This window comes from Echiichthys vipera (assembly GCF_963691815.1).
Source record: "Echiichthys vipera genome assembly, chromosome: 15".
NCBI classification, from domain to species: Eukaryota; Metazoa; Chordata; class Actinopteri; order Perciformes; family Trachinidae; genus Echiichthys; species Echiichthys vipera.
The window spans coordinates 23,204,581-23,227,732 of NC_139840.1; the positions used below are offsets into that span (position 1 = coordinate 23,204,581).

General features: G+C 42.0%; 2 protein-coding genes across 2 annotated transcripts; both read left to right on the forward strand.

Moving 5' to 3' along the window:
- Positions 1-1,052: 1,052 nt before the first annotated feature.
- On the forward strand, positions 1,053-1,988 carry psmb11a (proteasome 20S subunit beta 11a; the record flags this gene model as incomplete). The annotated part of the gene is made up of 1 exon (XM_083929073.1): positions 1,053-1,988. One exon carries the CDS (start codon positions 1,053-1,055, stop codon positions 1,986-1,988), a length of 936 nt encoding a protein of 311 aa, XP_083785199.1.
- Positions 1,989-3,562: 1,574 nt separating this feature from the next.
- psmb5 (proteasome 20S subunit beta 5) lies at positions 3,563-10,454 on the forward strand. Its single transcript, XM_083928409.1, has 3 exons — positions 3,563-3,796; positions 5,592-5,898; positions 9,817-10,454. Exons 1-3 carry the CDS (start codon positions 3,572-3,574, stop codon positions 10,098-10,100), a joined length of 816 nt encoding a protein of 271 aa, XP_083784535.1. The 5' UTR covers positions 3,563-3,571; the 3' UTR covers positions 10,101-10,454.
- The last annotated feature ends 12,698 nt before the right edge of the window (positions 10,455-23,152 follow it).

Consider the following 23,152-nt stretch of genomic DNA (forward strand, 5'->3'; position numbering starts at 1 on the left):
AAGGAGTTCAGACCAACCTGGCAACCTGACTGCTGGAGATGTTTTTGTTGTTGCGACTACGATCTTAAGACTGGAGATGTCGGTGTTCTGCTTATTCTCCATATTCAGCCTTTAAGTCTCAATAAATAAATGCATAAATAAATGTATAAATAAAGGAATACAAAAATACAGGAATAAATTGCTTCTGCCTCATTAACGTGTGGACATAGCAATACATAAATACATAAATGTAGGTGAACAAAAATGTAGAAATAAATGTAAAGCATTTAATTATAATTGAATGTATTAATTCATTTATTTATGCATTTATATATTTAGACTTTATTTTATCAAGTAGTTTTAAAGTACTTGTTTATTCTGGAAAATAAAGTTAATAAAAAATTGATTGTCTGAATATTTTGAACAATTATTTTCAGTAACAAGTAAGATCCTCTATAATTTTATTGTTTCAGACCAGACGTTTAGACAACAGCTACAGTTTGGAAAGCACATTTGTCAGAGGATCCTGCAGTTGGTGGTTGTGCCCTTCTTTAACAACAAACTGAAAACGATGAAAAAGATATGTATGAACTTACACGCAACTAGATGACTCTGACACTCAGCAAAACAAATGAGGTTATGAGATTACTTTCACAGCAGGGAGGATCAAATATCACTTATGTCAACTCAAATGGTTTGGAGCGTATAAGCCTACATGTCTGTGTGTTCCTGTGTAAGGTGTCATATTTGGGAGGGATATAAAAGGGTAAAAACCCTGGTCCTTCAGAATATACTCAGAGAGTGAGATGACAGCAGTCAGCGTCACAACTTTAACTTTGTTTGACCTGTTTTTCTAAAGATGCCTCTGGTTTAATCTGAGTTTAAGGAGTACTTTGACACTCTGATTTTCAAATTAAGGAATCTATCTGTGTCTTTTTCATCACACAGTAATGGCTTTGGAAGATATCTGTGGCTTCAAAGACACTCCTGTCCATCGCAAGGGGATTCCTGCCTCTCATTTTGAGGATATGACCACTTCTTTTCATATGACTGACAATAACAATTTTGGATTGATGACACCAAAGAAATCTCGGAGCGGGATCCCACTGCAATTCTTCATACCAACTTTGCCAAACTCTGCCTCTTTCAACCACAGACCATCATTCCCTTTCCCCCCAGCCAACCACTCCGGGACGGTCCGTAGGCCTTTTTCTCTGTCTCATGGAACAACGACCTTGAGTTTCATCTTCCAAGGTGGGGTCATAGCAGCTGCAGACACACGTGCCAGCGCTGGAGGACTTGTTGCCTGTCCAGCTGTTCACAAGATTACCCCTATTCACTCCCATCTGGTGGTCACCTCCTCAGGTAGCGGTGCAGACTGCATGCTGTGGGAGCGAATTCTGGCCAGAGAGATAAGACTCTATCAACTGCGGCACAGGCGCTGCCTTTCCATACGCGGAACTGCTAAGCTCCTCTCGTTTATGCTGCATCCCTTTAAAGGGACTGATGTGTGTGTGGCTCTTACACTGTGTGGCTGGGATAAGGAAGCAGGTAACACCGACTGTGCAAAGAGGTCAGAAGACTCATCCTTCATTACTGATGATATCTCCCCAGCTGTAGTTAGACAGGATGTTACTGTGATGGCACATTCTGCATCCCCTAACAGCGGCCCAAAGCTGATATATGTGTGCAGTGATGGCGCCCGACTGCAGGGGGACATCTTTTCTGTGGGCTCAGGCTCTCCTTATGCTTACGGAGTCCTGGATGAAGGGTTAAAGTGGAGCCTGAGTAAAGAAGAGGCCATCTCCTTGGCAAGAGAAGCAGTGTTCAGGGCCACTCACAGGGACGCCTACTCAGGGAATAATGTGGACCTCTTCCACATCACTGCCCAGGGATGGAGCCAAAGAAAGAGAGAGAACCTGAAAGAGGAATATTATAGAGACATGGAGAGGAGAGCGAAGAAAGTGCAGGAAAGGAAAAGAGTGACTCAATTAGATGCTTCGGGCTGAAGCAAAAAGAAATAGAACATTGATGGCTTAGGCATTTTTCAGCCATATACCATTTCACAGTTGTAAACTTAGCCTAAACAGTCTAGATGCGTCCCAGTTCATTTCCTGTTGCAGTTTATGTGAATGACAAAGGCTGACCGGAAGTTAACAAGGACCCGGGCTGTTGCCTAGCAACTGATTTCCATTGATATTTACTCCATTCATGTACGCCTCACCAAACTTATTAATGCCTTAAAAATATATAATTTCTGTTTAGCTAGGTGTTTGTTTGTTTGTTACAGCAACAGTCGTTTTATATTTACGCTATCTGTATGGTGGAAAGAGAATATTAACTCAAGTACTAGTACAATTTTGAGGTACTTGTACTTAATAATTAAATTTTATGTTTCTATTTCACTACAATTTCAGAGGAGATATTGTGCATTTTACTCCAGTGCATTTATTTGGTTACATTATTTACCAGTTATTTTACAGATTCAAAAATCAATACAAAATCTTATCAACAAATGAAATAACATATAGCCTATTGTTATAGATTTAGCTACACAGCAGTATATAACGTAAATTCAATTAGCCCAACCTATACCTGCTGCAACATTTAAGTGGTATTTACATTAATCTATCAATAATTATAATCTAATAATATAATATTCTGAATTGGTCCATTCTGAATAATGTGTACTCTTACTATTTGTACTTTAAGTACATTTTGATGCTAATACTTTGAACATTTAACTCCTTTATCTCAGGCCATCAAGTAAATGTTTGGCCTATATTGACTCTCGTTTTTGCCAAGCCCTAACCACAGTGACTTCCTCTAGCCTCTAGCTGCTGACCCTCACTTCTCTGCAAAGGTATACGTCAGCCAGATGGACGTATGTCCCTCCCCCCAACGTCACATACATGCCCTTTTTTGGTAAGAGGACATGAGGCGGAGTCAAAGTCTGACAAGATGGCGACTCCTGTAGGCAAGTACAATTGGATCAAGTTGAGAGAATGGATCCCGACGGCCATGTTACGTCCATTTTTTATACAGTCTATGGTTTTTGCCCGTCTCCAGTCACTCAGCTGCTGGGACAAATTAGCAGCTGCAGGATTGGCAAACTCCATTTCACCCAGTGCCAGTCCACAGTAGCTGCCCCAACAACATACAACCCTGGCTGGTACAATGTAAACAGAACGTGAAAGAAAGCCATTGTCAAACCCGTAAAAAAAAAAAAGCAAAATATTAAACTAGACTAAATATACTTTTTATGGAAAAGCAATACTTTCTGTGCCCCTCAAAACGCCCTGTGGGTGTGTTATTTTTAAACAAATATAGCTTTTAATAAAGATTCTACATATTCAACCTTTAAGCAACATTTTGAATGCAGGGCTTTTACTTGTAACAAAAAATTTCTACAGTCTGGTATCTCTATTTTTACTGTCAGAGCACTTCTTCCACCACTGTCTGTACTTTACAGCCGTAATTCCTCAGTCCGCCACAAACACAGGGGGCGCTGTGTAATTGTGTCCAGCATGACTCACTAAACTTTCGCACATTTACCCGGCGGAAGTTGCTTGTTCATCAGACACTTACAAAGATGGCTCTCGCTAGTGTGTTGAGCGGTGATTGTGCGGATTTTTCACTTGATAATTGTCAACCTTTTGGTTTCGGTTGTGGACCCGCACAGAGCGGTGTGGGCTTCGACGCGACGCCGGGAGACGGCCTCAGTTTTTCAGTTAGAAACCCGCTGTGTGCCGGAGACGAGGACGGCGTCGAGAGGAAAATAGAGTTCCTGCACGGAACCACCACTTTGGCATTTAAAGTAAGTTAATTCGTGTTTTTTTGACGGTAACTTGTGTCGTAAAACTCTAATTAACTGTATAGTTGTCAAAATAGATGTTTGATAAACTATTCAGAACATAAATTAATGCTTAAGGGCATCCGTAGCTATTTCTCGAACGTTAGCATGCTAGCATGGCTACAAACCGCTTTATCATTGCAGATGTTCACATAATGTTAACGTTTGTTTTATGACTATACGTATCAGATATTTGGGCTTCAAAGGTAAGTCAGTAAACGTTAACTGGTCCTCTCTGTTTGGGTTTGACGGCCATTACAGTACTTACTGTCTAGGTGTAGGTTTCATCTATTTGCCTTTGTTTGCAGCTGAATGAATGGGAAACAAATGACAGTTCTGTAAACAGCATCCACACATGGCTTTTGTCTGGTTTAGTTAGTGCATCAACCTTGATGAGAGGCTTACTGGCTTATATAGGTAAGGTAGTCATGCACATATTCAATTGAGCTGAAGGATTCAAACTGCCCTCCAAATGTATGTTTAACATTACCATATGATATATAAATATATAAATGTTAATAATGATTAATTTGATACTTTAGTATTATGCACCATTAAAAGCTGTGTGTATAGGCTTTAGGCCGCCCTAGCTGTTAAGCCCAGTTTAATACGCAACTGATTTTAATACAATATTTGTAGTAGGTAGTTCCTGCATCGACTCTCTTTCAGCTAAGGGATCATTGGCCTAAAAGATGCCGAGAGTTAAATAAATCGCAAATTAAGAAGGCTTATATTCATTATTAATTAATAATAATAATAATTATTATTACTTTTTGTGGCAAACTCCCATTACATTAAAAAACAGACAGCTTTTTCCTCTCACTCTGTCAAACAAGCAGAGCACTGTAAATACTAAACCACATCCATGCAGTTGGATTTGGTCTCTTCAGGGGTTTGTTGATAAAAAGAAAAAGATATAATGACGCTTACTTAATCCCTGTGTGGAAGGGGGCTGATCCCCCCCCTCTAACTGGCAAAATCTGTTGTCTTCACTTTAGTACTACACAGCTCTTGCGACAGTCACTTAAGTGATAGAGGATTTTGGAGGGAAGAGCAAAGGTCTTCCCTCTTATCCAGCAGCTTTGTAGCAAAGCCAAACCATATATTGTACCTCTCTGACAGTTGTAGAGCGGAAGCACATTTCTGCTTTGTCTAGACAGAAGTAAGGGGTAGCTAAATTAGGTAATGAAACTTTACATACTAGTGATAGACTGAGGCATCTACCGGCCGATATTTACGTTTTTTAGGTGTATCAGTATCAGCTGATGCGGGCTGCTGCGCTCGCCAATAGTTTAATCTCTACATTATTTACAGACATGCGTACACAGGCAGCTCCATGTTGCTGGATACGCCTTAATTAAGTTCAATAAACGTTCCTTTTTTTAATAAAATCGAGACTCTTAACATTTTTTGGGGGAGATTTATTTGCATATTTTCACAAATTTTATTAGACAAACATTTGTAAAACATTTCAGCATTGTACTACCCAAAGGAAGTTTATCCTTTCGACTCGTAACATTTGTTATCATCATTGTGTAATTTTTATGATGTAAATTAAGGGAGCAAAAGGAGTATCTGCTCCAAATAACGGCTCAAGAACATCGGCAGGTTGATGGGGGAGGAAAAAATCAGTACAAAAAATTCATATTGATCGATCCCTAATAAATACTGATCCACCAGTGCCTGTTCCTTGTGTGTGTTCCCCTCCTGCTGTAATGTGCTTCATTAACATGTTGCTACCTGCTGTTGCCTCTCTCAGTTCCAGCATGGTGTAATTGTAGCAGTGGACTCTCGAGCCACAGCGGGCTCCTACATCGCCTCGCAGACAGTGAAAAAGGTGATTGAGATCAACCCCTACCTGCTGGGCACCATGGCTGGAGGAGCTGCAGACTGTAGCTTCTGGGAGCGCCTGCTGGCTCGCCAGTGCCGCATCTACGAGCTTCGCAACAAGGAGCGCATCTCTGTGGCAGCAGCCTCCAAGCTGCTCGCTAACATGGTGTACCAGTACAAGGGCATGGGACTCAGCATGGGAACCATGGTGTGTGGCTGGGACAAGAGAGGCCCAGGTAAATACAACAGCTGTATATAACATGCACATATGGCCAATGTCAGGCTTGATCCAAAATTAGAGTTCTACTAGAAAAAAAACTATATCTGCGAGCAAAGTTAATCATTGTAGTTTATTGTTGAGGTAAAGAGCAATTTCAATGATTTACCTATGTACAGACTGTTGTGGGAAAATTAGTCAATAAGGGTCCATGTGAGTTAGTTCCAAATCATTTCCTTGCAAGGAAAGCCCTCTTCAAAACGCCTGCACAAATGACTCCTGTCTCGTACAGTGCCCCCAAGGTCAGGTTCTGTAGAGTTTAAATACAGATGCAAAAAAGCCAAGCTGGCATGACGTTTACAGAGCACAAGGCCGATTTGTCCTGTGCTTTGAGTATCAGAGTCATAATTATAGATTTCAGTCCCACTTGTATCACAGGATAAAGGGAAGTGTTTTGTCCCGTGTTTTACAACCCAAAGCATGTTAATTGTAATTCCTGTCACACTTTTTGTTAGGATATGATTTATTTCTAAATTTCTAAAATAATATAAAACAGAACATCCAATCAAATGTTTTTTTAAATCAAAATATAAATTACTGACCTGTTATCAAAACAGTTGCAGATAAAGTTTATATCTGACAAATCAGTTAATCTACTAAATTAATCTTATTAGTTTGAGTAGATTTTGGAAACAAAGCAGTATGTACTTATAATTTCAACAGTCTGCTATTTTACTCCAAGGAATTTTCAATTGTCAGTTGTTTTTTATTTTAAACTTCTGCATGGTTGTCTATTTATTTATTTATTGTTGTTAAAAGTTTACCAGATATGTATTTTACTCCAAGCAAGCTTTAATGAACCCTGCAACTTTCTTTGAAAATTCAATGTAATTCAGGTTTGATAAACACACTCAAACTTACTGAAGCACACATCGATTGCCCACTCTAAGCATGATATTTCCACTAATGAATTTTGTTTAAATTCAGTGGTTTTAGAGGTGACAAACCAGCCATATGCTTTAGTTCCAAGGAAATTATATGATGGCATTCATTACTTCCCAAACTGACTTTCCTTATATGAAGCAATAGACTATAAACATGTAATTAATATAAATGTAATAAAAGTTCTTTAGTTTTTCTTGTCAGCCATAGAACTTAATGATGCTTTGTGTATAGAACTGTAAGTTCAGGTGGTTAAGTTTCGTCGAAGTGAAAACACATCTGTAGTTCCCGGAGTCATTCACTAGATGGCACTGCAGCCTCTCTCATGCTCTGCCCCTCTTTGGACTTTAAGCTGGCTTTCCGATGCTCGCAGTGTGTGGGGCCGTACATCACAGAAGTTGTGCTTAAAGAGGCCGCCACACTGACACAGTAATGGGAAATCAATGAGGCTGAGACTGCGGGCCAGGGAGAACCAGTGGGATGATGAACGGTGGGTTCCAGCCCCGGACAATTGGGTCGCATGCATAATGGCCGTACATCCCGCTGAGATCGATGCCGGCTTTGTCTGGCAAGCACAGATGGCTGTGTGAACAATAATGGTCCACCTGTATGCCAACAAACGTAAATGACACGTGTTAAATCCTGGACAATCAATTGGGGGAATAATGATCCCTGTATAAGTTCAATAGGTGTGGGAGCATTGCCATGGCCTCCACAATACTAATGATTGAATGAAGAGGTAAATGTCATGTAGATTAAATCAATCGTGATTAGGCGGGAAGCTCATTAGCTGGCTACAATCATGTCAAGAGCACTTATTTCCCTGATGGAGCGTCTTAAGCTGCATGGAAAATAAATCGAATAAAAGCGATGTTGAGGAGCTTGTCAAATCCGACTTTATGTAATAACCTCAAATGTTATGACACTTGTAATCAGTGTATAGTTAATGCTTGATAACTCAGTAGAGGCTTTGCTTTCGACAGACCGGCTATACATCACCCGCACTACTTCTCCCTACATGGACATGAATGGTTTGCAATAAGGTGATATGTGATTAAATGGGATGCAGCCCCAATGACAAAAAAGCTGATCAGTGTATGAGACCTCATCAGAGAAGACCCATATGGCAGTCAGCTTTACAGCCACTCCCAAGAGAGTGATATAATAGTACGTTTCGCCACTGTTAAACTGCTGCTCTCTCTTTTTACTCCTGAGCCAGTGGTGAATTGTAGTGGGAAGGACATATGATGGACAGACACAGACCTATTTGATACTAGCCACCCATCCATCGCACTGTGCTCCTCACCTACCTCTAAAAGCTGTCAGTCCAGCCCGCTGTACCGGCCACTGTTTAAAAGGCTCCTTAAGCACCTGTCAGTGGATTGACGGAGTGGAAGGAGTCTCTCTTGGCCACCACTGCTGCAATGCTCCACTATCCAGGCAACATGCTTCCGCTTTTAGTGGGACTCATGAACCCCCACTCATTGTTTTCGGAGCATTCATCACCGCCTTTGTGCTTTTCTGCATCAGTGTTTGAGTTGCGGAGACCGTTAAGTGGTATCGCATCAGGCTCTACAAAGATCCAGGTGTGATGGAATGGATGTGGGAAGTGTTTTTTGATGCTGCTGTGCTTCTATACTTGGACCTCCTAAAGAGTCCTCATCCACCTCCGTCAACTGTGCTACTCAACACAAGAGGCCGCCTTTACAACTCTCTCTCTCTCCCTGCCTATTATGTTTTTAACGAGTCCCTTACAGTTTTCAAGAGGGAACAGACAGGTCTCAGAATGGCAAATTACCCCCGTGCATAGACAGGCACTGGATGATTACCGTTGCAAACTAACGACAGCCTGAGGAAGCTGCAATTTGCCAGTTGAAAGCAATGGTAAGCTCCCCCCACATTTTTTTTCAGAAAAGCAAGTGCTCTCTACCCCTAATAGACTTGTCACTAGTTTAGCTGAGGAACTCTGCAAGCGAGGATGTGCAATGAGGGCATTTTGAAGTGATTTTTAATGTGAGAGATGAGCGATGGTAGCGGGTATTAGGCAATTTTATATTCATGTGTCCCTGCGTTTTGCTCTTCGAGTATCATTTTTCACAGGTTCCTCTTTGTGAGGTGCTATGAAAAACATGCCTTTTCGCAGGCTGTCTTTTTACCATCTGCAGGCCGGCTGTGGGCGAGCACACAGGCTGGTGCTAGTCACCCCCGTTCCACGTCACTCTGGGATCAGGCCTAGTGAATGTGTCACAGCGCAGAACAAAATGTCTCGTATATGTTCAGAGCGCAGTGTGGAGCAAGCTGTCCCTCACAGGTCCATCAGAGCAGCGCAGGGCTGCATTGCATGTTGGATTGCATGTTTGTCAGGGTTGGTGTGGGATGGGAGCACGCCTCCATGTTTCTTTGAAGTGTGCGTACGTGTGGAGGTGCAGAAAATTTCTGTGTAGAAGTAAGTGTGTGTATGTGTGGAAAGGTATGAATGTGCTGTACTCATCTAATGCACACAGGGTGCGAGCATGCTGTTTTTCTTTTGTCCTCCCTCTTATGTTTGAGGTGCAGTTACCTGCGACGCTCAGGTTTCTGGTCGATAGTTAATTTTTGGCGTGTTTGCAGGGATCAATAAGGCCTAGAGCAGGGCCCCTGGGCAGACAGCGATGTGGCCCGTGCCTTGTCAGCAGGTTCCGTGGCCGGCTTCGTTTTACTTGAAGAGGATGCAGCTGTTCATATCTGCCAGCTTTACTTCACTTGGAGAGGTTGCAGCTGTTCATATTCTTTCTCTTGAGGAAACGGCATGTGTGCGCTTACAAGGTTGTGTGTGTTTGTTTATGTGAGAGCGGCGGAATTAGATGTACACGGTCTCAGATTTCTTGACAAAGCTCAATGCCACAAAGGAAGCTTTAGCATCGAACATTACTCCATTTACACAGTTCCTTTTTTTTTTTTTTACCTCCCTTTGCCATCCCACTCTCTTGACCTGCCTTTTGTCCTTCCTCCTCAGGGCTGTACTATGTCGATTCAGAGGGGAACCGGGTGTGTGGCGACCTGTTTGCAGTGGGCTCAGGTTCCATGTACGCCTATGGTGTGATTGACAGTGGCCTGCGACAGGACCTGAGCGTGGAGGAGGCCTGCGAGCTTGGCCGCCGCGCCATCTACCAGGCCACATACCGTGACGCCTACAGTGGAGGGCAGGTCAACCTGTACCACGTCCACAGCGAGGGATGGACCAGGGTCTCCCAGGAAGACGTGCTCGTACTGCACCAGCAGTACAAGGAAAAGGCGTAGTCCTAAAATCAAGGGCACAGTTTATTCTAGTATCTTATGTTTAAGATGTATCAGTAGGGTTGACACATGAATAAAAAGGACTCATCTGCTGATTGATTTCCACTCGCATTGCTTCTGTTACCCATTTTGACTTGTTGCTAGCTTAAAGCTTCATATTGTACTTTTTTTAACAACGTCGGAGAGCTACACTCACTCACGAAGTATGATTCGAAGGGCTGCAGAGAGGGCCGATGACTCAAACATGCTTTAATACAGTGTAGGAGTAGTGAGATTCTTGTCCTACATAACATTTAATTTGGATCATACCCTGGGAAACTACATCTTCTTTCTCAATAAAACCTGTGATGTACTTTTTCAAGAGCCTTGTGTTTGTTATTTTACCTTAAGCTTTCAAGATTGTAATCCACAGAAAGCACCCTTTCTGTAAACGCATAGTCTTGTCTCCTCATCTTCCTTTGATGTAGTCCTTTTGCCACTGTTTTGTGTTTACATTTTAGTCATCTGTTCCCCCAGCTGTTGGGATTGGGGGGTATGTCCAAAGCCTGTTTTGTCTCCTCTATATGTTCCGAGTTTATTAGCGGGGAGAAGCACTGTCTAAATAGCACTATTTAATTGCATACCACCAGCCTCAGTAATTGTGCCTCCTGAGTTGAAACAGTGTGTTTTCTTCCCTTCATTGATAATGTTCCCTTCCTTCGCTCACGTTGCACAAATACTTCTTTTAATTGGAAGGGGAAATTTATTCTTTAATTCCTCCCCGACACACTTAGCTTCTCAATGCGCAATGTTGTGTGCCACCCTGCCATGGTGTTCTACAATGTAACGATCTGCGCTGGCAGTGTGTGCCCCTCCAGCGGTTTTTATGGTTGGGAATACACACTAATAAAGGGGATGGGGTAGACATCTGAAGCCAGTGCACTTTCAAATCGTGGTTAAAAACTAGTTTCACAGGTGACTAGCTGGCAGATGGAAGAAATGGGATTTCGATAAATGGAAATGAGCAGGTCTCTTCTGTGATGCTGCTCTTAGTTAATGAAGTGATGGGAATGGCACCATCAATAGAAGCAGAAACTGACAGAGTGACTGCAGCTGCCCGGGGAGATATGCTATAATGAGTCAAATGCGGTTAAAAGCATTAACACTTTGTAGAAGGCTGTTAACCCCTGAAACAACCTGGGGTTAAAGGAGGGATTTTGCACAAATGGGCTAAAAAGGGACTAAATTATACCCTCACTCAGAACTGTGGATAAAGGCTAGTCCCTGCAGCACCATTGAATAGCCAACACACTGCGTTATTTAAGTATAATGTAGGAAGCCTAGCTGTGATAGAAAATTGTCAGCTTTCAGAGGCTGCAATTTTAGTCCATAATCTCCACCCTGAACACTAAACCCTCATGGCCTTAATTTATGTCACCTGTGTGTGAGTTCAAGGGGGCTCGAAACGACAGTGATGAGGCGACATATCACTTTACCTTGGGTCAGGCGTGTGCAATTATGGCTTATTTTCATAGGTTATTCTGCTTTTTCTTTTTACCTTCTTACGGGCCAAGGCACCTCAGGACCGACTGCCTGATTTGAACATCTAAAAAAAGCAATTTACTTAACATCAGTTAAAGCTCAAAAATAAAATCTGGATGTCTTGATGATCTTATGCATAGTAATAATCAACTTTACAACACTTGCCAAAGCTTCTTGATGGCCCCCTGGTGGCTGGCTGCAGTATAGGTCATAAGTCCCGCCCCCTCCATGTAGGGTAATGGGACATGGGCCAAACTAGAAACTCAAATAAATCTTTCCCAAAGATCTTTTTTTGCTGATGTAGGTAGTTTTTATCAAACAGATGTTTGTTCAAGAGTTCTTTTTTCTTGCGCGCTTGGTTTTTATTAGTTATTTGATGCTTTAAAAATGTGGTGAAACGTCATGATTGACAGCTGATTGACTTTTTTCATTTAGATTTTTTCCTTTTATTTACTCAGCAACAGTGACACCAATCAAACAGCATGGTAACCATGAAACACATAGAAAAACAAAAAATACCAGGGAATCGTAATTTTTACAGAAATCACAAATTCATTTGTAAAAATGTTATATGGGTTGTGCTTTTGAAAAAGTTTGTAATTAAAATATCACAGTTATACACTGTTTTATTTGAATACACACACCTGTGACTTACATTCAATCATAAATAAGTCCTAGAGTGTGGTCTATACCTAGTCTGTAAAGTGTCCTGAGATAACTTTTGTTATGATTTGGCACTATAGATAAAATTGAATTGAATTGAATTGAACAGGTTGTAAATGTTTAAATACTATTAGGTATTTATTTTGCACACTCACAGATGTCTGTCTGTAATGGATTAGGAAAAGGCTCTATGTGCCAATGTACTGTACTGTGCCAATTTAAGACTTGTGTGTCACACTGTACCACCTCTTTAAATTCACTAATCATATGATATAAATACTATTTTAAACTGCTTAAATGTAGAAGCCAAAGGGAGTATTCTTTAAAGTACTTTTACGCTTTTAGGCTAATTTGTGAGGATGACATTTTTTGCCATTTGGTGTATTTCTTACGACAGCGTATTAGAGTCAAGCATCATTTCTCCTGTTTTGGCAGCAAATAAAAAATTCTGACCGTAATTTTAACCAAAATGTAAATATTTATTTAGCATTGAGCTCTGATGAGTTTTTGATAGAACACGTACAGTATGTAGTGGTGGAAAGTAAGTAAAAGTACATTTACTCAAGTACTGGGTAAGTATATTTTTGAGGGACTCGCACTTTATTTGAGTAATCCAAGTTAATTTATTTGGTAACTTTAGTTACTAGTTACTTCACAGATCCCGATTATTGATACAAAACATTATTAACAAACTAAACAACATATATTGTCATTGATTAAGCTACACAGCAGTATATTAAGTAATTAAAAGGAGCCCGACATTTATCCGCTGCAACAATAATGTGATATTTACATTAATCTATAATCCAAAAATATAATATTCTGATACAGGTCATTCTGCATAATGAGTACTTTTAATTTTTGTATATTAAATCCATGTTGCTTATTATTTTGTACTTTACTTAAATAACATTTTGAATGCAGGACTTTGACTTGTATTAGTGCACAGACATCTCCTCCTTCAGTCGAGAATGTAAATACACCTCAAACTTTGCTCGGATACAAGTCAATACTTTCAAGGTCAGATATGTTTGAGGCCACCGAAGAAAAACACATTTTTGCATGAAGGCGGATTTCAAGCAGCTCTAATTTTGGTGATGTGATTTTGTTTATGGATTTAGATTCATGAACCTGATGTTACTGGTATGGATGTTCCTGTCTGCCCTTTTTGCCAGCCTAGTCACGTATAAAGCAAACACTTCTCACCCATTGGTTTTTCACCGTGTTTGGACTCACCCATCCTGTCTGTGAGTGTGTGACCTTGGCGTTTGACCAGCAGACAGTAGGCGATGTGCTGCTGCTGCTGCTGCTGCTGCTTCTGTCTGTGGACGTCTGGCACAGGGATTGCAGATTGTCAGCAGGTATAGCTGCTACCAAGTACTAGCTTTCAGAATATTTTTCACAAATCTTTTCAGTCAGGGCATGGTGACACTATGGAGGCATGACAAAACGAAGAAAATAGCTTTCTTTTTTGGTGCCTAAATTAGACTGAATGCTATGAAAAAGACCAGCTGGCGATATTTAAAGGTGCCAGCATGATGGTTTTCACACTATCAGAAAATAACCCCTGTGCCCACATTATGCCATCTGTCAGGTGGTCATATGTGTTTTCAGTCCCGGACACCACATCATATCTGTACACAATCCTAAGGGTGCCCTGACAACCAATTTGGGAACCACTCACACTCACATATGAGGCATTATTTCACATGATTTGATGCTAGGACTTTGTAATTGGATCTTCAAAAGGAAAAACATGCACTGCGAGGGTGCCCGCCTTTGGTGATTGAGTATCTATCAGCCATTGTTTATTCCTGTTGATGCCTTACCCCGACCAAGAAATAAATGAGAAGTCTATTTGATTTGGGTAATGACTCCCGGCTGGCTGGCTCTTGTCCACCCCAAAAGGCTCTCCGGGTGTCATATAATCAGTACACCCAAGTCCTTAAACGCGTGCCAGTTCTGACAAACAACAAAGCTGGCGTGAAGATAATTGCGTTTGTGGTCCCTGCGCATCCCCTTCCTTGCTGGCGCAAGAGGAAGCCGCTGCCTCGCCTCGTCTGAGAGGTGCTGTTTTTCATCCCTCGCGATGACAGCAACACTCTTGTCATTCTCACTGCGTGCTTGCCACTGCTGCCTCGCTCTACTCAAGACTGTTTTTTCCCCCTCCTCACACCCTCTTCCTCAGCAATGTTTTTGGCAATTGCTTTTTTTTAAAACTTGATTAATTCAGTGACACGAATGAATACAGCTCCGGCAAAGTAAACAGTGCAACCCTTGAGTTTTGTCCAATTTGAGTCAGTACTCGTCCCAGCAGGCACCTCGGAGCCTCTGCCAATCCCACTATTGCTGCACTTGATGATGATGATCATGAGGGTGATGGTGAGGATGAGGAGGATGATAGCCCCTACTATTAGCACAGACCAAGCCTCAAGAGGCCCGAAGCGGTCGGCTGTTTATCCCTTGTCATGACACCTGACTGTATAAATGGGGCCTGTCTGTTTGTTTTATCGTCAACAGCGCCGGGCCTTGCCTCCCAGGCAAACACAGACAGGGTCAGGGAGACTACAGCTAAAGACGTGGCAGTTAGAGCGATGGTGGCTGCCACGGTCACTCCACTTACTCCCAAGTGGCTGCTGGCTTTTTTTTTATATTGCACTGCGTCCTTTAATACATGGTGACTAAGTCCCTCAGGGTTGAGAAAAGTGAATTGCGGATTCTGTTGTTTCACGGTGTCCATTGGCTTTTCCCCCGACTTCTTGTTATTTTAGTGGCAGTTCAGTTCTGGTTATGAGAGCACTTACATTTGTTTAGGTGACGCACCATTACTGGGTGATGTGTTTGTCTTTTGACTGACCTTGCACAGTGGCTGATACGCTATACTTTGCTTCTATATCCTTATTTGTTGAAATACTGAATTGTGAGTAGGGGGGGCATTTTTTTTAAATAAATCATTGACAAGTATAGTCAGTAAATCCACTCTATGAATTGCAGCTTTGGTTTCTACATTATTTTCCTCTGTGTGTCACTGCTTTACAATTCTGACAGAGGCATGCAAAACTACAGTGTGTTTTTTTTATTGGTTTGAAGTGGTACTCAGAGCTGCAGGCTGCAGGCTTTTTCACAGGCCATAGCGGAAGACTCATCTCAAGAGGAAATACTCTGCCAGGCTTACCGCCCCTAACCCCACTTCTCTCCTTTTTCTTCCTCTCTTTCACCTCTCCACCCGTCCATCCCTTTTCTGTTCCACATTTTGACTTAATCCCCCCTGTGGTGCCCCCGGCCTGTTGCCCACTTCCCTCCGGCCTGATCCCACTCTGATCAATGACACATCTCCCCTGACAATACCAACGGGGAAATGGAGGCATTAATTACCCACCCCAGAGCTTGTTACCCAGACTCAGCCCTTTCAGCTTCCTGGCTCCATACGGACTACTGCAATTGTAATTCAGCCAGGGGCACAAGACGTGAGGGTAATAACAGAGGGTACCCGTCCAAACGGACGATCGCCCACTGATAGATGATCCGCTGGGCCGGACGTGACGGAACTGACGTGAGGGGGCCGCGAGTGACTCTGAAGTGATTGACACACAGCTCTGGCACTGGGATTATGTGTGAGGGAAATAATTTATGACTTTCTCTTCCGGAGCCGAGACGAATGCCAGAAATGAGTAATGACCTCTTGGAAGTTCAGCTTCTGTGATCGCAAACAATAGCCCAGGTTGTCACTGCGGTGGAAATGACAGAGTTGATGGTGTTATGAGAATGAGAAGGTAATGGACTAAATCATGGAAACGGCAGCTTAATTATTAAATATCAGGAGCCTGCTATGAATACTATTTTAAAATGAGAGACGTCCTCACTGGTTGATATTGTTACTAATTGCGGTACAAAGGAAATGAATAAAAGTTGTTCTTTCTTTTATTAACTGCCTCTCTTCTGGTATGCAATACATTACATGCTTTACATCATTACATCTTGTCATGCAAGAGTTCCCAGCAGTTGGTCTCCTTTGAGCCAACCTCAAGCATTTGCCACCACTTCCTATTTTTTTCCCCCATAGCCCTTAGTCCCTTTACTGTCCATCCCTCTATCAGCACCTTTCCCTTATCCTCCCCCACTGTATTCTATATCTATAGCCCTTTTTATCTCCCTCTGCCCCACCACTTTCCACAACCCACCCTCTACTCCCTCTTTCTCTACTTTCCCCATTACCCCTCCATTCCTCCATCTCACCCACTTCCTCTTCCCCCTCTCCCTCTTCCCCCTCCCTAGCCTTTTCTTTGCTCAGGACAGATCTGCTCTCATTACACTGATGGCCGTGATGATTCAGTTGAATGGTGCACTCTCTCCCTGGTGCCTCTCCAAGGCCTTTTCTCTGCAGCCAGCTCTTGCAGCAGCACTCAGCAGTGACGGCTATTTTTCTCTGTGGGCTCAATGAAAGCATGGCACCTGCTACTCAGCCCTGTGACCTCTTGATATTATCATAGATCACTGGGAGATGTGTGCTTTATTTAACTATAGGACCCTCCAGGTGTAAATGTTGTGGAAGAAAGAACATAGATCAAATGCTGAGATGCTGTGAGGATTAGTCAGGTACTTGTGAGGAAGTGTCTGTGTGTAGGCATGTATAACCTTATGATTAACTAGTCTATTTCAGATCTAAGGTTTAAGACGTCCCGTTGATTTTGGCTTTAGCCAGAGTGCCAGCACTGCACGCTAGCTAAACCACAACCACCTTCTTTTATTTGTATTTCACACATTCAGAATTACCTGCACTGCAGCTGACTGTGATTTGCCTCCATTCAAAATGACTTTTGCCATTACCGCTGCATTTTTTGCTGAAATGCAAATGGTGCAGGCTCAATCTAACGCTGTGTCTCATTTCTTCCATCAGCCCTCACACTCGATGCCTCCCCATCTGGGTGTGCATTCATGAGAAATCTAATGTTATTCCAATACATAACTTAATGTGAGTTGACTGTTTACCCCTCCTTCTGTCCCTTGAAACAGCACTTATATCAAAGCATAGTTTCACACATGAAAGCAACATTATGTAGAACAGGTATTTTTTTTTCTTGATTTGTCGCCCTGAAAGTTTCAGAGTACCACTCACGTTTACCCAGTTGTTATATACAAATGCAAATATGGACAGCACTACAAATGCATTTGTGATGATTACATTATTTATGATAAAAAAAACCTAGGGAGTGGCTTTGCTAGCACAAGTGCAACAACACAAGAAGTAGCAAGATGGCCAGCTGTGTGTCTATCTTGCAGCCCTTTTTTTGGAGATGCTCTCGCCAACAACTGAAAACCGCTCAGAGATTTCGTCTTCTTTAATCTTCCTCCGTTAAGGTCCTCTTTGGTCTCTTTGCCTCTGCCGTGATGTCCATAGTAGGTCTGGGAATCTTAGTGTACCTAAAGATGCGATACTACCATGATATGTTGCCCACGATAACGATGGCATCACGATACAGCACTAGAACACGATACTCGATACATTGCAAAACAGTCATCTACGAAACATCATATCTGTGTAACTGAAGAAGACAAAATATATAGGTATTTATGTGAATTGTGTGCATTGTGGTGTCAGTTTTCTGAGATGAGAAACAATGTACAACAAAGACACACACACACACACACACACACACACACACACACACACACACACACACACACACACACACACACACACACACACACGTGCGCACACTGAGTGATGTGTCCATGTGTGCCATCATTCTAATTCATATATTTTAGAACAGAACAGTGCAGAAAACAAAAAAACCTCCAAATACATCAATGCAAAACGTACACTTTTCTCACATCTCTCTCTTTGATAAAAATATCGATAATATCAATATTGAAATCCAGCGCTGGCTTCGGCACAACACTGGCACAACTTACCGCCAGCAACAACCCTTCAGGATTACGAGTGAATGCAAAGCTTCATTCTGTCTTTGTGTGTGTTGGTAAAACAGACACGCCGACCGACTGACAGCAGCAGCACTCACAGGACATGGAGAGAAGGGAAACAATGAAGCACAGCTGGAATAACAACCCGTTCGTCCTCTAATGCCAACTCTTTGTATCAAGCAGCGGTTAGGATTGAGAACAGGCTGTTTGACCTGCGAGCTGTTATTGGCTCGGGGTTACACACCCACGTGATGTCCAAAGGCTCTTTGTTGCGCCCATAAACGTCTAGCACATGGGAAATACGGTCAGAGGGCAGGGTCTCCGCAGACACAGACACTGCCACACACTTCTCTCAATGAAGTGACCAAGTGACGAAGTGATGAAATAGTGGGATTGCTCTTGTATTAGTCTATACATTGTTTTTTAGGATAATGCTGCATATTATACCTTTATGGTTGGAAAACAAGTGTCTTCACCAAAGTCTGACTGCATTGTTTATATTCTGTTTTGGCCGGTTCTTCACTCACTCATATTTACAGAGTTAAATATTCAACCCCCCAAGACACTATGTTTTTATGGCTGCACTATTCCATTAAATGGAAATATTCACAATGTCTTGTGCATTATTTTACATTCCACTATAAGGTTGTATGGGTATGATCAGTGCTTGGCTGCACAGCATGAATTCAAATGGGCTTTAGATGTTGGGGGGGTGGGGGGTTGACAGATATATGTTGGTAGTTTAACATTAAACTGGATGTTATCTGCTATTAAACCCATTCACAAAAAATGATGATCTGACGCTAAATCCTGCGCTGCCACCGCACTCCTAAAGATTTGTAAAAAAGTTTCATCGTGCTCCTAAGAGTAATGAAAAAATAGTCTTTGGTGGTAACATTGAATTATCTGCAGACCTCACTGTGAACAGTTTCTATTGGAACGTAGAAACAGACCCAGTGAAAGTACACTGCGTACAATAAGTGTAGTGGTTCATTGTTCAGTTCAGCAAGTGAACTGCCTGGGGAGTCAGCTCTTTTCCAAAGCCAAAAATCGCTCCACTGCACTTAATGTCCAACTGAATAAAGTCCCAGAATGCATTGTGAAAAGCAGCGAGCATTGATTAAAAGTGACGCATATCCACTCTTCTACACGTCCAAGAGACCTTTGCAAAGTGTGTTGTCAGAGATACAGCAAAGCAGATCTGCCACAGTGAGAAAAAGTCATAATTGTCAGAGTATCTTGTTATAATATTAAAGCTTTCTCTTTATGACGAGAAGGTTCTCTCATGAAAGCAATTCATTAACGCAAGACTGTCTCCAGTTACATAGAGAATGGGGAGTACTCTGCTGCCTGAAAGTTAGGCAGAAGATGAGAGGACAAGCTGTCCCATAAGATAGAAAATGCAAAATCGGTAATGGCTCTTCAGTGACTCGAAGTGAAATCTCTTTGCATCAAAGCTGCAGATCAGATTAAATCTCACGCACTTTCCTCTCACTGAGAGAATTTCATGCATATTGCTGAACACAAGCAACTTTTAATAGTGTTAAAGCTAAAATAAAGACTTTTATCGCTTAATTCAACTATTACTTGTTCATTTCTGTGGTAAAACTGTGGCAACACTTCTTCTAACTTTACTTTTATTTTGACCAAAGTGTGAGAAATTATTGTGTACTGATTGTTGTTTAAGAAGGTGCTGCTGCATTTTTATAAAAAACAAACAAACAAAAAAAAAAACAGGTAAGTGTTAGGGGAGTCAATCAAACTCACCTATAATGAATTTCATTAGCTATTGCTGGGTTTTCCACAATATGACAGCGCTGTGAAAAAAGGCCCCCTCAGGAGTAGAATAAGCACTGTTACACCTTCATATTCTGCACAATTTAGTCTTTATTTTTTCAAAATCAGCCCACCAGACTCTAAGGAGATACACAGAGTATGTGTCAGTCACGCATAAAGTCCACAGGGCTCTTTATAGGGTGCCAATTCAAACGGAGGTGACTTTGAAATGATAGGACAAAGCCCATTACAGACCGATGCCATATAGCTATATTCACTGTCACAGTGGTGGCCAACCATATGCCATGGAGAGCCAAATGTCTGCAGGTTTTCATTCCATCAGATCTCCTCGGCAGGTGACTGTGCTGATGAGTTCTTCCCCTCTACGTGAGTGCTAATAAGTGGGACTTTGGTTGTAGTGAAAACCTGCACATGGTCAGCTACACTTGTACTACAGTATTCTGTTATAGTTAGAAGGGAATAGCAACCGACGTCAATCAAAATGCAACTTCAAGGAAATGTATTGCCAATTATACGTAACAAAAAGTTACAGGAAAGCAAAGTTTTAATAGTTTGTTGGTTTGCTGTGATTCTTCTGGAGCTGTCTCAACATTTCATTGATCGTGTCCATCAAAAGCACGTTCAAAAATCAAGCAAATTTAATATGCATCAGTTTCAGTATACATCCTTTAGTCTTTCAGTGGGAAAACTTCTCAATAGTAGAAACCATCCACTGTAAAAAAATAATGGATGTCACCCATTGGTTTGTAGACTACTGTTTGGAAGGCAGCAGATTGTTGCCGTTAATCCACATGTACTGCAGTCACACCGAGCTGGTTGAAAATAGGCAGTTTCCCTTAAGTTATCTTGGTTGGCAAGGTGCAACCACTGAACAAGGATCAGGGCATTGTAGGCAAGTGAAAACACACTGTGAGAGGGTCCAAATCCTAAAATGATACCACTGACAAGACCCAAAAACAAGTGTACACAGTACTGTAGATATTTATCGCTAAAGCCACTGTCCTGATTGACAGTTCACCAACACGAACATCCTGGGAAATGAATGCCAGTCCCCTGGGTGTCCTGTGTTTTGGGACCCATCCATTTAACTCCCTTTGGGGAGTTGAGTAGGGATCGACCGATATGGATTTTTTAGGGCCAATACCGATTTTTTTTTCATCAGCCTTAGCCGATGACCGATACGGACTGCAGATTTTCTTGAGCCGATATTTGGAGCCGATACAACTTTTGCTCCCTCAATTTACATCATAAAAATGACGCAATGATGATATCAAATGTTACAAGTTTCAATTTAAAAAAAGGAAAATTTATTGAACTTAAAAAAGGCGTCCTACCTGTGGACGCCTGTCTGTAAATGATGCTGGGGAAAAACTATCTGCGAATGTAGTGGTCCAATACCACATCACCTGATTTCCTTCTTTGCTCCGGAAATAATTTCTACAGCAATAAGTATGAGGATTACAAATGCCGTTATATGTACAAACAGTAACAGCATGAGCAGAGTCCACACTCTGTACCTGGTCCGTCTGGGACTTGAGCCGGGGACCCTCCATTTCCCAAGCCGTGTCCCTACAGCCTGAACTACTGGCAAGCCTCAGCAAAGGACATGTTTAACTAATAACATCAATGATAGCAGCAATCCATTCAGGTGTGCCAGTTCCAGGGTCCTGTTATTGAACATGCTGACTGACTGCCAGCGGCTTACTAGGACACCTCAATGGGACAGTCATCATTAATGGGATTAGTTCCACCGGTTCTTCTCCTGCTCTGAATTGTCCAAAGCGTCCGCTGTGGGCGAAGGAAAGGCCTGTTTGCAATGTCCTGTGATTCCTGGGCTTATTTATTAGTTCTACCGGTAGTTTTTCTGTTGACAAGAGGGCAAACCCAGGTCCCTCAGAATCAGAGGGGCTCCTGTCTAGACTCACCATTTTGCACTGACATGAACGTATCATACAGGTAGAAACCCATCAGAGAAGACGCAGAGATACCAATTACTCCACCGATAGACTGACGTGCAGAATACTTGTGTCGTGATTTGATGATGGGGTGTGTCAGATATTTTGTGAAAGCAAAAACTCACTCCTGCAACACTTTTTTAACCAGAGTATCACTGCTTTTCAATAGTACTACATTTGATCAGAGAGAATCTAATTGTGTACTGCTCCTTTAGTGTGGTCTTCACCAGATGTTAAAATTCTTGCTGTGTCTTTGGACTCTTTCCTCCGCGTCCCATCTGTTTCTTCCAAGCCAGCTCTGCTACCTTCCTACCTTTTTTCTCTTGTTAAACATATCAGAGTAAGCCTAGTCTTTGCTTTGCCTTTGCCTGTAATCCCTATAGTGCTTGTTACTACAGTTCCCTTCATCTAACTATTCAGCAGTGGGGTTTCTTACTGCTCAGGGAGGGTCTTCCACTACCGGTGCTTGTTCTGGATATTTACAACTGCGCGACGTTGCTGCCGCACATTGTTGTGCTTCAACACAACCTTGTAAAACTGTTCAGGTGTATTTATACAGTGTCTCATCCGCAGTAAGCAGTGGTGCAGCTGTCCCAGAACATAAAACATTAAAGTGTTTTTTTCACCTCTGAGTGTGCAAACACTTGTGTTTGTATAGTTTTTCCCTTCATAAATTTCATAAATATATCTTTTCAAGAACGTAGCTATTATCCATCGTCAAAACAAATAAACCCTTTTATGCTCTCATAGCTTGCCTTAACCTTGTGCTTGTTATTGTGCCCTGTCTTATTCCCGTAAATAAATTCGAGCTTTATGTTGAAGCAAGAAAAAGGAAATCTGTTGAAGTAGCTCCTGGCTCACACCTCTTCTCACTGTCTGTCCCTGCTCTCAATCTGAAAATGATATCACAATGATTTTCAGGCTTAAATGAGATTTGGTTGTTTGCTTGATTCTCAGCTCACCTGAGTCTTGATAATCTCTCCTCTCCGGCGTATTCTTTCATCTTCTGTAATTGCTTTTGATGGCCTCTGCAGGGAATTTCAGAGTGATGCTGTCGCTCAAGGGGTTAAAACACACTGCCTTGGATTAATGAAGGGTTAAATCACCAGATGACAGGAGAGGGCAGGAGGTCTGACCAGCATGTTAAGCTGCATAACCCAACTGCTCCTCTTCTTCCGTATGCTGCCAACACTCCAG

Bases quoted from the DNA above. Each gene is read 5' to 3' on its own strand.
- psmb5 (XM_083928409.1), top strand. From the start codon at position 3,572: ATGGCTCTCGCTAGTGTGTTGAGCGGTGATTGTGCGGATTTTTCACTT. The intron at 3,797-5,591 runs GTAAGTTAATTC...TGCCTCTCTCAG, and splicing joins CCACCACTTTGGCATTTAAA to TTCCAGCATGGTGTAATTGT. The intron at 5,899-9,816 runs GTAAATACAACA...CTTCCTCCTCAG, and splicing joins CTGGGACAAGAGAGGCCCAG to GGCTGTACTATGTCGATTCA.